Raw genomic sequence first — 17,537 nt, 5'->3', positions numbered from 1 at the left:
CAGGGCCTTGCATAACTGGGCAGGATGTAGAGGAACACAACCCACACAGTGCGGACTGTCTCTCCCAACAACTGCAGCCATCACTCTCACTGACAGAAAAGGGAAAAAGGACAGCTCTCACCACGACCTCATGCCACATCGCCACATGTGATCACATGGGGCAGGCATCTGGACTAATGGCTAAGATGCAGTCAGAAAGCACTGGAGTCAGCTAGTCGAATCCCTGGCTCCAGCCCTGACCCTGGCTTCCTGGTACTGTGAACTCTGGGAGGCAACAGTGATGCCAGGAATCTGGGAAACGTGTACTGAGTTTCGGGCTCCCAGTTTCAAAGCAGCACAATTCTATACACTATAGACATCTGTGAACCAGCAGATGTGATCACTAATAAAATAAACAAACAGATGTTGGGGCCAGCACTGTGATGTAGGCTAAGCTTACACCTCCACTGCCATCATCCCATATGGGAATGGGTTCAAGTCCCGGATACTACACTTTCAATACAGCTCCCTGCTAATGCATCTGGAAAAATCAATGGAAGATGGGCCAAGTGCTTGGCCCCCTATCGCGTGTGAGAACCTTGCAAGAAGCTCCTGGCTTCGTCATGGCCCAGCCCTGGCTGCTGCATCCATCTGTGGAGTGCACAAGCAGATGCAACATCACAGTCTCTCTCCTCCCCTCTTTCTTTCTCTGTATCTCTGCCTTTCACAACAATAAATTATAAAAAAAAAAAAAAAAAAAAAGGTAAAAATCTTTCGCTAAAACACCAAAACACACTTCAATGAAACGATAAATTTTGTACACAAAAGAACATTATCAGCAAAACAAAATGCAAGAAAGCATTTGCAAATCACATATGTGATAAGGGCTTAATACTCAAAATATATTAATAAAGTACCAAAAACTCAGTGACAAGACAAACAACCCAATTGAAAAATGAGCAAAAAATCCAAGGAGACATTTCTTCAAATATATACAAACAGCCACTAAGCACAAGACATGGCAGTCATTCTCATGACTCACTAGAACACAAATCAAATCCGCCAGGAGCTGGCCCGCCACTGTGGCGCAACCAGCTGAGGTCCTGCCTGCAGCAGTAGCATCCCATATGGGCACCAGTTCCAGCTGCTCCACGTGCGATCCAGCTCCCTGCTAACGCGACTGGGAAGCATTAGAAAATGGCCCAAGTCCTTGGGGCCCTACACTCATGTGGGAGACACCAAAGAAGCTCTTGTCTCCAGATTCAAATTGGCTCAGTTTCAGCCGTTGCAGCCACCTGGAGAGTAAACCAGCTAACGGAAGACCTCTCTCTCTTTGTACTTCTCTGAGCAACTCTGCTTTCAAATAACAAAATAAATGTTGAAACAATGAGATGTCATCTCACACTTCCCCAGGTGCTTACAAAGAAGAAAATACATGTTGACAAGGATTCGAAAAAACTAGAACCACAATTGGTGGACTACCACATGGTTCAGCCACTAAGGAAAACCGTTTGAGTTTTCTCAAAAGGGTCAGTAGAAAAATATCATTATGGGGGGTGGTGCTATGTTGTAGCAGCCTAAGCATCCACCTGTGGCGCTAGCATCCCATGTGGGAGCCGGTTCAATACAACCTGCTCCACTTCTGAACCAACTCCCTGACACGGACTAACGCAGTGGAAGATGGCCCAAGACCTGCCCCAGCAACAACGTACGAGACCGTCTGTAAGCTAATGAGAGCACAGGACTGAGCACCAGTGCAAAACAGGGAAGGGAAGAGGGCACAAGAACGGATGCAGCGCTACAAAGGGGCAAGAAATATGCCCAGAACCTAACCAAGAATCGAGACGCTTGGACAGCATCACAGAACAATGGTGGAGGCACTGCCTGCAAAGCCAGCGTCTCATCTCAGAGCAGTGGTCTGAGCCCCAGCTGCTCTACTTCCAATCCAGCTTCCTGCTCCTGTCCCTGGCAGAGGAGGGGAAGGTGGTGGGCCAAGTGCTTGGTCTCTGCCACCCACATGGGAGACCTGGGTGGAGTTCCAGCTCCTGGCACAGCCCGGCCCATCGAGGCCATCGGGAGAGTGAACCAGAGGACAGACGGTATCTCTAACACTGCCTCGCAAAGGAGTAAATGAATATAGAAAAAGAAAAAAAAAAGAAGAATTGACAGAAAAGCAATCTCAACACTGGGAAATTAGGCTCCAGCTACAAAGAGAGGGAGGAAATAACAGAAAACACACACTCTCTTCTCAATACCGTGATTAAGAGTTCAAGTGACACAGAGAGAATGAGACCTGGCCCTCAGACAGCCACACTGAAACAGGGCAGAGTGCCAGGGACTGCTCAGAAAGGTGGCCATGAGGGCTGCTCCAGACGGGACACTCAAGGAAGACCTCTCTGAAAAGGTGACATGCGACCCAAGGTGGGACAAAAATCAACCAGGAAAAATAAAGGCCAGCAGGCTACACATTAAGAGGACGGAGATCAATCACAGACGGGCAGGGGTTCCGTCCAGCGGCACGAGGCTGGGAAAGCTGCCGGCGAGCTTCAAGGGTGGTGAAGAGATCTGGTTTACGTTTACACCGTCACCGTGTTTCAAGAGCAAGGGCATCACGACAAGGCAGAGGGCTTTCTCAGACCTCACATAATTAGACAGTGTCAGCGTTTCAAAGGCAGGGCAGGCGCCAGGCACAGCAGGAAGGACACCATCTGGGACATCAGCACGCCTGGGCTCCCGTGTCCACTCCAGCTTTCTGCCAGTGCACACCCTGGGAAGGTAACAGCTAACAACTTAAGTACTCGGGTCCACAAAACCCACAGGGGAGACGCAACCCGAGCTTCAGCCTTCTGACATCAGCACCGGGATCTCTGGTACGAGAGCACACAAGGTCGCCGTTTCCGCCTCTGTCAATTGCATATGAAATGAAAATAAAGCAAAAAATGATTTTTTTTTTCTGACGCTTCCAACGTGAAGAGTCTGCAGTACAAGGTTAAGGAGCGCCAGCTCGCAGAGGAAGGCAAGGGCGCGGCACAGGGCAAGTCCTCTGCGGAGCAGCACCCGAAGGCACCTGTGGCACAGGCGTTGTGCACTCTGCCGGTCCTGCTCTGTTCCTGAAAAGAACTCTGGGACAAGCAGCAGCACCAGCCTCCTCGAATCTGCTTCACAGAAGACAGACTGCAGTTAAGTCAAGGTCAAGAGTTCCAGCTACACCAAATCCTTATGCAGATGAAGGAAATACAGACTGAAGGGTAGGCAGAAAGACCCTGGGAAAACAAGGGGTCAAAGGGCATTTTCCTACAAGGAGCCAAGTAATTCAGGGGTTGTGCCTATTCGGCTCCAACACACCCCCACACTGCGATGATCCAGGACCATTACACACACAGACGCAAATCCTGAAATAAACCACGGGCCTTGATGAGTTCACAAGCACAAATAAGGAATAACCACGTTGCCTACAGCTTGCATTGTTCACAGGATACCAGGAAACGATGCAGTTTCTTCCACCCTGTCTCTTGACAATATCTGACAGACTTGGCTGCTTTACAAGTGTCACTGTAGACTGGAAAGCAAAATTCAATGATAGAAACGTTAGGCTGGCTTTTGTTTTGATTTCTACAGGATCTTGAAACATCTTTCCCAACATGTTACACAGAGCACTAATATCAAAGTGATCAGTGTGGACTGGAGATTGCAACGGTGACTGCAGGGGCCAGCACCAGCAGGATGCGGCCCGTGCTGTGACACCGACGTCCCGCGGGCAGGAAGCATCGACTGTACCTTGTGAAGGAGGGAGCTTTCCGTCGCAGGGCCTCTGGAGGAAGAGGGAGTAAGGGCTCCGTTGTTTGCCTCCCCCTGCACACAGATCACATCAAGTGGGGAAATGAGTGTGGGAGTGAAATGCCTTCTTCATCAGACAATCCAGTCTGTGACTGTTCACCAGGGTCACTCGATTTTCCATGAGGTACTACTCTTCAGAGTCACTGATAACCACACATCAACCTGCCATGCTGCAACCTGATGCGGTACACAGTCTCACCTTCTGAGTATCACGGCTGCCATCAAACCCAGGCTCGTGGAGCAGCCTCACCGGCTGCTTCGGGGTTTAAACCCTCGGTTTGTCCACTTGAATCACTTCCAAAAAGGACAGACTGGCACTGTGGCGTGGCGAGTTAAGTCGCTACCCGCACTGTCAGCATCCCCTGTGGGGGCCAGTCTGAGCACCGGCTGCTCCACTTCGGGTCTAACGCCCTGCTAATGCGCCTGGGACAGCAGCTAGGATGGCCAAGTCCTTGGGGCCCTGCGTCCACATGGGGAGACTCAGAAGAAGCCCCTGGTTCCTGGCTTCAGTCTGGCCCAGCCCCAGCCAATGCAGCCATTTTCAGAGTAAAACAACAGAGGGAGGGTCAATCTCTCTCTCTCTCTCTCTCTCTCTAACTCGGCCTTTCAAATACATAAAAAGAATATCCTTAAAAAGAAATCCAAAAGGGAGTTTTGAGCGAGTAACCTCGGCAGCCATCTCTTTTTTACAGAACTGAACACGGTGATTACCACTGGCAGACTCAGAGCAAGCCCCGCAGGCAGAGTCAGATTCAACAAGTAATTCATCTGGGCACCTGCCGTCTTTGACCTCAGTCAAACAGCTTCCTCTAAGCCTGCCTTGCCTCATCAACTCGGACCCAGCAAGTTTGCCATATGCAGTTTCAGTTCTTGGTCTTTTCATCACGCTATCTCCTTTTCAACCTTTCTCCTATAGAGGACTCAAATTTTAAAACACTTTATATAACGGAGATAATCTGGTGAGGAAGGCAACACATTTCTTTCCTAAAACACACACCATGATAAACCTAAGTTGATTCAAACACTGCATGTTGTGGAAATTGCTGCAGAGGAAAACACACAATCTAAAACAAAAACAAAAACAAAACAAGCAAAGCAAACAAGCAAACACTCAACAGCGAGAGGAAGGACCCATTTTATAACAAATAACCAAATACAAGGACAGGCGATTAGCTCAGTAGTCCCATGTCGAAGTACCTGGATTCCATAACCAGCAACAGCTTCTAACTCCAGCTCCTTGCTAGTTTAGATCCTGGAAGGCAATGGTGAGGATTCAAACAGTTGGGTTAGGATAATCCACCTCGCAGAACTGGATGGCGTTCCCAGCTCCTGGCAGTGACCCTGCCCACGTGTCAGCTGGGCATTGAGAAAGCACCAGTAAATGGGAGCTCTTCTTCTTTCTTTCAGATAAATAACTTGAAACTGTACCAACTGCTTAAAACATGTGGGAAAGGGAGCACTAAACAGTAGTCAAGATGCACTTGAGATGCTTGCCGCCTCAGATCTGAGTGCCTTGTGCAAACACCAGCTCTGATCCTCATTCTAGCTTTTTGCTAACACACACTCCCAGAGGCAGCAGCTCATGGCTCAAGTAGTTGGGTCTTTGCTCCGTCCACGTGGGAGACTTGGACTGAGTTCCTGGCTCCCACCTCGGCCAGACCCAGCTCACCTACTGCAGACATGTGGAGGGCAACCTGGAGATGACTTCATTGATCCACTCATCCAGCCTTAAATGCATCTCTCTCTCTCTCTCAACTTTCAAATAAAATCCACCTAAAAATTCTTTAAAGAGCCTCTAAGGCAAAGTCAGTTTTAAAGCAATTTTTCAGAGGAAATTGCAACATCTAATTATTTACATTTTGTGACTTAATGAATGCTGTCAAAGCCATTACGGGTTAAGATAAACAACAAACAACAGACCAACATTATATCATCTCACTCAACAGTGAAGATACAGGAGTTGTAACAAGAAATGCCTCCACCCACCCAGGAGTGAATCCGAGTGAAGGAACTTAAGCATCATGAAGTGTACAGTCTTTAGGATGGTGAGATGTTGCTAGAGGTTAGCAGCCAAAGAGGGAAGACCCCACTTGCCCATGACGGATAGATAACCTCCCAGGGTCCACGCACAGAGTACCACTCAGGGCTGCATGCTAACATCACACTCTTCTGATGTCTTTCTCCTCTTCCTCACCTAGTCTGTCTGTCTCTTTCTCTCCTGTTCCTCCCCCTCTCCCTCTTTGTCTATACCTCTGCCTCTTAAATAAATCAATCTCAAAAAATTTATCATTATGACCCGGAAATTGTGCTTCCACATGTGTACATGAGAAGTGCGTATAGGCACTCAAACCAGTTGTTTGTCCATCAATGCTCAATGCACATTAAGAGAAGAGAAGAACCAGACAATTCCAACGTCGACCACAAGTAAATGGTTCAACATAATGTGGGGCACACAACCAGGGGGTATTATTCACTGTTTCAAGGAATGAGGTTTTGCCGCAGGCTGCAACATGCATAATCCCTGAAAACTGCCTAATCCATGAATATGGAATATCCGGAATAGACAAATTCAGAGAAGCCAAAAACACAATGCTTGTTGCCAACGGCTGATGGTAGGGAAAGATATAGGTTCATCAATCAATGGGTAGGGGGATGTGAAAAGGTTTTAGACACAGCAGTGATGAATGCCTGATACCAAGAATGTAATTAACCAATGAAATGCTTAAAATGGCCCATTCTACAATACATAATCTACCTCAGTGAAAAAATAGTTAAGATAATGACACAGATGCTACTGTGAAAAGATTCTCACAGGCCAAATTTTGGGAGAAAGCTTAAAGCATGAAGATATCCAGACACCAGGGGGTTGCAGAGGAAGGGGTGGACAGTACTAAGGCTCTCAATTCCATCCGTTGAAATGACTCCAGGAATGTAGATGCTTTTTATCCTAGAAGAATTAAGATTCTAAAATGTGCAAGAGAGGAACACCAAATTACTTTCAGAGGATCTCCAGTTAGACTCACAGCAGACTTGTCATCAGAAACCCTGCAGGCTAGGAGGGAATGGCGAGATATGGCCCAAGTCCTAAGTCAAAAAAACTGTCATCCCATAATATTATATCCTGCAAAGCTCTCATTTGTGAATGAAGGTGAAATAAAGACTTTTCATAACAAACAGAAATTGATAGAATTTGTGACCATTCGCGCAGCCCTGCAAAAGATGCTTAAAGATGTGTTATACACAAAAACATTGGCATCAATACAAAAGAAGGTAAAGAAAGAAAATCTCTCATTGAAAGAACAAAGGAAGTTCAAAGCATAAATTAGGAATATCTTGGAAAAATTGGCAGGGCAAAATCATTACTTATCAATAATCACCTTGAATATCAATGGCCTCAACTCTCAGTCAAAAGGCACAGACTAGTTCAAAAGATTAAAAAGCAAAACTCATCTATTTGCTGCTTTCAAGAAACACATTTTTCGAGCCGGCGCCGTGGCTCACTAGGCTAATCCTCCACCTTGCGGCGCCGGCACACCGGGTTCTAGTCCCGGTTGGGGCACCGGATTCTGTCCCGGTTGCCCCTCTTCCAGGCCAGCTCTCTGCTATGGCCAGGGAGTGCAGTGGAGGATGGCCCAGGTGCTTGGGCCCTGCACCCCATGGGAGACCAGGAAAAGCACCTGGATCCTGGCTCCTGCCATCGGATCAGAGCGGTGCGCCGGCTGCAGCGGCGGCCATTGGAGGGTGATCCAACGGCAAAGGAAGACCTTTCTCTCTCTGTCTCTCTCTCTCACTGTCCACTCTGCCTGTCAAAAATAAAAAAAAAAAAAATAAAAAAAAAAATAAAAAAAAAAAAAAAAAGAAACACATTTTTCCAGGAAAGGCACAGGCAGGCTGAAAGTCAAATGTTGGAAAAAGATATTCCATGAGAACAGTAAACCAAAGAGCTGGCACAGCCACCTTAATATCAGACAAACTAGAATTTAACAGAACAAATGTTAAGTGATCAATTAAACAGGAAGATGTAACTATTATAAACGTATATGTACTTAATTACAAGACACCTGGCCTTTTTTTTTTTTTACAGGCAGAGTGGACAGAGAGAGAGAGACAAAGGTCTTCCTTTGCCGTTGGTTCACCCTCCAATGGCTGCCATGGCCAGCGCACTGCGGCTGGCGCACCACGCTGATCCGAAGGCAGGAGCCAGGTGCTTCTCCTGGTCTCCCACGGGGTGCAGGGCCCAAGCACTTGGGTCATCCTTCACTGCACTCCCAGGCCACAGCAGAGAGCTGGCCTGGAAGAGGGGCAACTGGGACAGAATCCGGCACCCCAACCGGGACTAGAACCTGGGGTGCCGGCGCCGCTAGGCAGAGGATTAGCCTATTTATTGAGCCACGGCGCCGGCTGGCACCTGGCCTTTTAAAAGAAATGTTAAAGGATTTAAAGAGAGACTAGGGGCCAGCGCGGTAGCTTAGTGGTTTAAAGTCCTGGCCTGAACCGCAGGCATCCCATATGGGCGCCGGTTCTAGTCCCAGTTCCTCCTCATCCGATCCAGCTCTCAGCTATGGCCTGGGATAGCAGTAAGAGATGGCCCAAGTCTTTAGACCCCTGTACCGGTGTGGGAGACCTAGATCTGGCTCCTGACTTCAGATTGGCGCAGCTACGGCCTTTGCAGCCATCTGGGGAGTGAACCACTGGATGGAAGACCTCTCTGTTTCTACCTCTCTTTGTAACTTTGTCTTCCAAATAAACTAAAGTAAATCTTTGGCCGGTGCCACAGCTCACTAGGCTAATCCTCCACTTGCGGCGCTGGCATCCCGGGTTCTAGTCCCAGTTGGGACGCCGGATTCTGTCCCGGTTGCTCCTCTTCCGGTCCATCTCTCCGCTGTGGCCTGGGAAGGCAGTGGAGGATGGCCCAAGTGCTTGGGCCCTGCACCCGCACAGGAGACCAGGAGAAGCCCCTGGCTCCTGGCTTTGGATCAGCACGGTGAGCCGGCCGCAGCGGCTGTTGGGGAATGAACCACCACGGACAAAGGAAGACCTCTGTCTCTCTCACTGTCCACTCTGCCTGTCAAAAAAAAAAAAAAAAAAAGAAGCAATGACTTCATCACCCTTGTGCTAACTGTTGAGGAACAGCTTACTATATTGTTCCTTTCTTTGAAAGGAGGAGAGAACTTCCACTTTGCTTATGACCCTGTCTGTTCTCTCTGATCTGTGACAACTAACTGAACACCTAAAATGAAACCTGTAGAAGTGAAACTGACACTGTGAGAAGCAATGACTTGATCAGCCCTTATCCTGTCAAGGAACAGCTTACTATTTTACTCTTTTTAGTATTTTTCCACTCAATACCATTGGTTGAACTCTTTATTTAACACAGAATTGTTCTTCTGTGTTTAAATCCACTTGACAATTGATCCTTGTTAAAAATAAGAGTGAGAATAGGAGAGGGAAGAGATGTACAGTTCAGCACACATTCTCTCAACTTTACCCCTGTGGATGACGCTAGAAACTTGCCATGAGACTCCAAATCCCATTAAGTCGGGAGGTACCAATGCCATCTTATTGGTTAAAGTGATCAGTTAAGTTCATAACTGATTATACGGATAGGATTAAGTGTTAAAGGGATCACATAAACAAGACCAGTGTCTGTTATTAATAATTGATAGAATTAAAAAGGAGAGAACAATCCAACATGGGAAGCAGGACATACAGCAGACACATAGAATGACAAATGCCCTGAACAGCATTCTGGCCTCAGAATCAGCCCTTAAGGCATTCGGCTCTGGCTAAAAAGCCCATGAGAGCATTGCAGGCATGGAAAGTCAAGACACTGTGGCAAAAAATGACCTACATGAAAGATCTCTGTGATGGAGATTCCTACAGAGAAAAGGAGCCATCAAAGAAGGAGATATCTTTCTCTGAAGGGAGGAGAGAATTTCCATTTTGATTATGGCTTTGTCTAAATAAAGTCGTAGTTTGTGGACTCAAGAGGCTTCCACAGCCTTGGCAGCTCATGACAAGAGCCTTGGGTAATTACTGATGTCATAAATCAGAGTGTCAATTGTTAAATCAACAACAGGAGTCATTGCGTACTTGCTCCCCAAGTAGGACCTCTGTCCTTAATGAGTTGTGCTATGAGAATTAACCGTAAAACTAGTCTTCAAACAGATACTTTGTGTGTCTGTGTCGGTGCAAACCATTGAAATCTTTACTTAGTATAGAGTTGATCTTCTATATAAGAAGATAATAAAAAATGAATCTTAATGAAGAATGGGATGGGAAAGGGAGTAGGAGGTGGGATGGTTTGGGGGTGGAAGGGCAGGTGGGGAAGGAAGAACCACTATAATCCAAAAGTTGTACTTATGAAAGTTATATTTATTAAATAAAAGCATTCTATTAAAAAAAATTAGCTTATCAGCTCCCAGGAAAGAAAACCAAGGATTCTGACTGGAACCACACTGACTTCTTCACAATAATGACTTTTCCCACCACAGCTTTCAGGTGCTGCCCCTTTTGTTCCAGTCTTCTTTCATGTCCTTTAGAAATTACGTGCAATTTCAGCTGCATAGGTCTTCCACAATTTGAGGATTAATTACTAGCATTCATTATATTTTCATGGTATAATGTTAAAAATTTTACTTTCTACTTTTACTAACAGTTGATTTTATTGTATTGAACATTGGTATTTTGGGAATAGTTCTAACAGTTTATAGGCTTTCTTGAAACTTCTGCACAGTTATCATTAAATAGTTCTTTTATTTTTTTTCATCTCACCCTTAACTACACCTTTCATTCTTTTTCTTGTCTTACTGTGGGGGCTAAGAGCTTCCAAAATAATGCTGCATGAAAGGTGTGACAGCAGATGTCATTGCTTCCATTCCAATTATAAGCAAATGGTTGTAATCACCATACAAGGCAGTAAACACTTCATTTATCAGTTCATGGAAATTCTCTTTCGGTCCCAGTTGCTGATAACTTTTCAGTAACCACTGAGTGCTGGATTATGTCACAGCATTTTTTCAGCATCTGTTCTCTCTAGTGCTCCTTTTGGGAGAAAGTCTGCATGGGTTCTGAGTGGCGCTGCATATACTTGCTGTGTATGCCAAATCGCACGTTCTCACTATCCAGACACTGAACCATTTCTGTGGCTGCTTACAGAGATAACCACATTGGTCCAAGTGCCCACAGTGTGACCACACCCAGCTGCTTGCAGCCATGCACAGGACCGCCTTGCTTTGTACTTGCTACTGAAGGTAGTGCGCTCCGGACCCTGGATCCCTCAGCGGCACTGCATCCCACTGCGTGCACAGGCACACTGCTGGGGGAGGCCACGGCCACACTGCTCTGCTGCCCCTGTGCTGTGGACAACAGACTACCACATTCTGCTGTCTACTTGGGGCAACTCTGGGCTTACTTCAGTGGACTCCCTGAGCTTTCTGTGAGGTTGGGGTTTTTTTCCTGACAGTTCATCAGAGATCTTTAAAGAGTTCCCATAAGAACTTCCAATACTACCACTGTGACATCATTTAACAAACAACTGGCCACCTTAAATCTGTGCATTGCCTTCCATAATATAACAGAAGGAAATGACATGTTTTCACAACAGAACTTTATTGATCAGAATAAAGCAACTAAGAGAGCACCAAGTAAGAGGATCTGTTTTCTAAGGATGCAAATGTTTCCAGAACGATACTGAGAAAAGCGCCTTACACTCTAACTAAGCAAGCCTGTACCTCATAATGCACAAATTAAAATCACCTAACAAGCTGTAACAATGTCATTCAAGTATTGAAATATATCTCGTAATTTCCACCTTACAAACACAGTCACAAAAGAAATGTAATGCTTGTTACTTTCAAAATGTTCAACACTAATTAAGTAATTTCATCTTATGTGCTTTGAGGTTAGATTTCAACAGCATTTCAGTGAGTCACCTATCAAAGTACTCAGGTGCTGTTTTCCTCTTCCTACCTGTATTCAGTCTGTCTGCTTGCAGAATGGTCATCTCTCGTCCACCGATAACCAGAGTCATCCTGTAACATGAAAATTACTCAGATGTTTATGTACATTACATTATATGGACAAGAAGCTGTATCATCAGTACTACCGCAAAATACTACGAGCAATAGAGCATCAGGGCAAAAAACAAATCCCTGTATTTTCCCAAGCTTCACAGACACAAAAGAAAAAAAGAAATCACAGCAAGTCATCTACTCAACAAATAAAACAGAACTGCGATGCCACTGTACTAAAAAGCTTAAATCATGATAGAGCCAAACAGCCAAAGGCACGTATGCCAACACTACAACAGTTAAGAGCTGTTTGAGGACAAAGGCAAAAATCAAGAAAACATTTCTCAAACCTTCATGTTACTTTCCTACTGTCAATTGCTAAGCAATTTCAGGTTCAAGTCCAATGAAGAACTGGCTATTTTCCCACTTTCCTTGCTCAAGTTTTCTTTTCTCACCTTATCTCCCATTAAAAACCCAAACTGTACTCAAAATAGAAAGAAACTGTCACTAATGACAAGCTACATTAGAGCAACACGTGGCACTAATTTTAAAGGTAAGAAATGAAGCACATTTTGTCCTCCAAGACAAACGTTACTTGCAAATGTGCATGAAAAGAAACCACACAGTAATCCATACTCAATCATTTTCAAATTATACAGGGGCCAGCGCTGTGGCATGGTGGGTAAAGCCACCGCCTGCAGCACCAGCAGTCCATATGGGCGCTGGTTCGAGTCCCAGCAGCTCCACTTCTATCTGGCTCTCTGCTGTGGCCTAGGAAACCAGTAAAGGATGGCCCAAGTCCTTGGGCCCCTGCACCCGCGTGGGAGACCAGGAAGAAGCTCCTGGCTTCTAGCTTCAGATCAGCGCAGCTCCAGCAGTTGCAGCCATTTGGAAATTGAACCATCGGATCGAAAACGTCTCTCTCTCTGCCTCTCTATAACTCTGCCTTTCATAAATAAATAAATCTTTTAAAAAATTAGACATATAATACTTGTACAACCTGTAAATTTCTTAAATCAGTAAAATGATTCAGTTAAATATTATTTTCATCTCTCTTTGGTCTCACATACACTGTTCTTATGTAAGTAAGAAAATGAATCCATCATTTTCTTTCTCAACACTAAAATATAAACAAGACAAAACAAAAAACTCAACAGCTATAATCGAATAGAGGATCAAGTAAGTAGTTTGCGTTATACAACTGAATTCAAGATAAGAATCAGTGTCTCCAGAGTCTTAGGAATCAAAATGTGCTTGTTCATTTCAAGGACATTTAAACAGAAAATGTATAAAGCAGGAAGACAAACAGAATCTGCAACAACAGAGAACAACTGTAGATAAAATACTATTAGAAGATTTTAGGGGCAAAAAAAGTCATGCTCATGAGGTTTCAAATACAAATTCAACCAATACAAAACTCTGTCTATACTGAATGGCCACAAAGGATTTTTCCCAAAAAAAGCTAATGTTTATGCAAAGGCCAAATCATTTCTCCAAGACTACTCAAAGAATGGCTCTGATGACAAAAACTCTAAGATATTGCAGTGCTGATTTTTTTAAACACCCAACCTCTCTTCCGAAAGGAACTGCATGACATTTAAAAACTGAAGATAAAAATAGATTCTGTGAAAAGAAAGCTATAACACCCCAAACCTCAAAGAGAAGCACAAGCAAACAGCGAGTTTCTCATTACCAATTTAGAACTGTTACAGGTCACTAGTGCATGTACCAGGAGCACTGGACTCCCAGATACATCCAACCCGAGTAAATCACCTTACCTCCATCTCTTCAAGCAAGAGGAGGAACACTAATGCCACAGCCCTTGTGAGGTCAAATCTTACTAGGCACTGTGTTTGAACAGGAACTATTAATGGCCTTATAACAAAGTAGGCAAAGGGGAAAAGAGAAAAGCAAGGAATAAGTCTGGCAGAAGAAATGTTTAAACATGCAAGCCAGGGCAGAGGAACTACATCAAAGAATAGTTGCAATCCAGATTAATAACATATCACTGCAACATTAAATATGCAAATTATCAGATTAACAATAAGTGCTGCTAACATTGTGGAAGCCCATAATACATGACAAACTGAGTTAGTAAACAGATTTAATAATTCTAACAAAAACTGAGTATTAACCCAGCTTCACCCATGGTATTTTATCAGGATGAAGACCACTGTTAAGTAGGCACATCCAGTAAGAGACAGGTGGTACCACCTGCTCATCACTTGTTAAGGACTATGGCATCCCATCATTTTTATACAGCTCTGCAAATCTCTGCCAATTTAGTGGGTAGAAAAGCAGCCCAGGGGACTTAACTTCATTAAGGTAGAACTAACCAGGGTGCTGGCTCACTTTTTCAAACACCCCAAGATGTGTGACACTAGTGCCCATCTGACAGCCCAAAGAGGCAATTCAGTAGAGCATGACAGGGAGTACTGATTCAGTTGCTTTCATAGCCATCATATTAATCTTCAACACACGCAAATTTTAAACTATAAGAACGAACAGTTAGTACACGGGGGAAATTTACATACTCCTCTGTGAGGCGGACCACTTCTTCGATCATGAGAAAAACTGCGGCCCTCGTCATATTCTCGGTAATCAACATGACTGTAATATCTATTGTAGCTTCCTTCACCAGGTCTGTCTAGCAGTGGTGGTTTCTTTGGCACAATATTAACTACTCTACGGTAGCCATCCTAAAACAGACAAAAAGAAATATATAAAATCACTAATTTCTCTGTTTGGCTTTGGAACTGTTTTTAACAAGCAAAGGAGTTCTCATCCTTAATCAAACAGGATAAATGTATAAACAAACAAAAATACATTAATGAAATAACATGCATGTAACTAACATTAAAGTCTTCACACGGATTAAAGGAAATTAAACACTCAGGTGTACAAAATAACATGTAGCAATGCATAAACCAATCATAAGTAAAAGGAAAATTATCATTTTAATAAAAATAAACTTGAGACAGTAAAATGTTACAACAGTTCTATGCCTACTTGCCTAAGAATCTAGGAAATAAAACAACGTAAGATCGCACACACATTTTGTCTATGTTTAAACTACACTGTGTGGAGGAAATATAAATACAAGATTTGGACACAAGCAACAATAAACAGGGAGAAAATCTTGAGGTAGAAAAGTCAAAAAGGAAACAGTCAGTGCTTCTCAAGCAGCACGAGAAGAGTGCTTGTGCCTCTACCGGCATGGAAGCAAAAAAGAAGCTGACACAAAATCTGGACCAATCTTCCAAGGACTGAGCTAACATTTCAACATTTTAGCAGTGACGTTTTGTGGAGCTTTGGGAATTACAGCAAGAAACCGGGCAAGTAGCTGCTGTCATAACTAACAAAAATGATACCCAGCCGAGAAAGAGCTGCCAAAGACGCACCTGTCATCTGTTCTTGGGCATGCATTGTGCATCTATCTAGCAATAAGAAATGAGATGTTTAAAAATGTGAAAGCTCAGGCCAGCGCCGCAGCTCACTAGGCTAATCCTCCGCCTAGCGGCGCCGGCACACCGGGTTCTAGTCCCGGTTGGGGCGCCGGATTCTGTCCCAGTTGCCCCTCTTCCAGGCCAGCCCTCTGCTGTGGCCAGCGAGTGCAGTGGAGGATGGCCCAGGTGCTTGGGCCCTGCACCCCATGGGAGACCAGGAAAAAGCACCTGGCTCCTGGCTCCTGCCATCGGATCAGCGCGGTGCGCCGGCCGCGGCGGCCATTGGAGGGTGAACCAACGGCAAAGGAAGACCTTTCTCTCTGTCTCTCTCTCTCACTGTCCACTCTGCCTGTCCAAAAAAAAAAAAAAAAGTGAAAGCTCAGTGTTAGATGTAATGAATACGAGTTTACTGATACGGCAAAAAACTTACAAAATCAGAAAGCTCAATATTCAGTGCTGGTTGCCATCCTAAGTCTCAGTGTTACCAACTGTAATACGGAACTAATACTAACACATTCCTCCTTGAGTTGCTCTGAGGACTCAATAAAACAAAGTAAAAAGTGCTTGGCACAGTAGCCAGCACACACCAAGTGCCTACGTGCTCTTTGTTCTGTGACTACCATCTGTACAAGTCTACCGAAAACATTAAATTCTAAAAGTGTTTCCCTAGACATTAATATCATGTACATTTGCCTAAGGGTAGGATTTTTTCAGTGACAGGAAAAAAATAAAATCTACAGTTTGCTAGAAAGTAAAAATGACCTAATTTTTTTCTAGTAGGAACAGAACATTAATTGTCCCACAAACAACACCCAAGCACTCACCAACGGCTCCCCACATCACACCCTCTGAGGTACCATGACTGTCAGCCATGCACAGACAGCTCCTTGCCGCAGATCCTCAAGGCAGTGGAATAGGAATGTGAACAGTAGGTGGCAGCTCGCTGCCTCCCTGCCTGATGCTTCTCCCCTCACACCTTGAAGCTGGTGTTCATTACCACCATACCAGTGTTTACATTTTTATTATAAATATACTACTATGTATAAAGACAATCTACTTTATTTTGGCTTTATTTTTATACTGCATAAATGGTATAATGGCTAACATTCTTTTCCTAAGGAATTAAAAAGTGGCTTTATTCTTTAGCACTTTAGATACTAAAATGTATGAAATACCCTAACTTCACAGATCTGTACACAAATGACTAGAATGGCATTTTCTTCTAAAAACTATCCTACAGAGATTCCAATCATATGTAAACAAACACTGAGCTTCAAAATATGATACTAAAACAAAATTACAATTTGCAGCATTTGCAATTCAAAATGTCTGTTCATAACATAAGAGTAAATGAATTCTCCAATTTCAGAAACACTAAAAACTCCTTCCATGACAACCTTATTGCACATGTTCATTTGCAGGGATGCTCTCAAGGGTGCCAGCTTGTCTCATCCCAGGTGGTCTATTCCCATCTTCAAGCAAAAGTGGTTTTTGGAGTACAATACATAAATGAAAAAAGTTCAAAGAAGGAAATTCAACTCACATTTAGTCATGCATTTTAACAACTGCTTTTTTTTTTTTTTTTTTTTTTTTTTTTGACAGGCAGAGTGGACAGTGAGAGAGAGACAGAGAGAAAGGTCTTCCTTTGCCGTTGGTTCACCCTCCAATGGCCGCCGCGGCCGGCGCACCGCGCTGATCTGATGGCAGGAGCCAGGAGCCAGGTGCTTTTCCTGGTCTCCCATGGGGTGCAGGGCCCAAGCACCTGGGCCATCCTCCACTGCACTCCCTGGCCACAGCAGAGAGCTGGCCTGGAAGAGGGGCAACCAGGACAGAATCCGGCGCCCCAACCGGGACTAGAACCCAGTGTGCCGGCGCCGCTAGGCGGAGGATTAGCCTAGTGAGCCGCGGCGCCCGCAACAACTGCTTTTTTTCCAACCATTAATTAAAAAATGTTCATTTGGAGGCCGGTGCTGTGGCGCAGTGGCTTAAAACCCGAGCCTGTAACCCAGGCATCCCACATGGGCACCAGTGCAAGCCCTGGCTGCTCCACTTCCAATCCAGCTAATGTGCCCAGGAAAGCAGCAGAGGATGGCCCAAGTTCTTGGGCTCCTGTACCCACGTGGGAGACCCAGAAGAAGCTCGGCTCCTACCTCTCTCTTTGTCTTTACCTCCCTCTGTAACTCTTTATTCAAATAAATAAAATCAATCTTTAAAAAAATGATCTTTTATTCAGATGGCATAATAAAAATTCTCAAATGGCAGT

At 44.6% G+C, this 17,537-nt stretch overlaps 1 protein-coding gene across 50 annotated transcripts in view; it reads right to left on the bottom strand.

Moving 5' to 3' along the window:
* The window catches only part of PPHLN1 (periphilin 1), a 105,022-nt gene that overhangs the window by 70,341 nt on the left and 17,144 nt on the right, over positions 1–17,537 (bottom strand). For 23 of the 50 annotated variants that reach the window (XM_070049674.2, XM_089304031.1, XM_070049675.2 and 20 more), the window contains 2 exons: positions 14,363–14,527; positions 11,788–11,849 (listed from right to left, as the gene is read on the bottom strand). The exons of 5 other annotated variants lie outside the window; for them this stretch is intronic. In XM_070049674.2, coding sequence (XP_069905775.1) covers positions 11,788–11,849; positions 14,363–14,527 — 227 coding nt within the window. Of the gene's footprint in view, positions 1–3,756; positions 3,832–11,787; positions 11,850–14,362; positions 14,528–17,537 lie in introns of all 50 variants that reach the window. 22 more of the 50 variants (XM_051850946.3, XM_051850942.3, XM_051850947.3 and 19 more) reach the window with 4 other exon arrangements.

This window comes from Oryctolagus cuniculus, chromosome 9, assembly GCF_051225735.1.
Source record: "Oryctolagus cuniculus isolate XC-2025 breed Fujian yellow rabbit chromosome 9, ASM5122573v1, whole genome shotgun sequence".
Taxonomy (NCBI): Eukaryota; Metazoa; Chordata; class Mammalia; order Lagomorpha; family Leporidae; genus Oryctolagus; species Oryctolagus cuniculus.
This window is presented reverse-complemented; position numbering and strand designations above follow the sequence as displayed.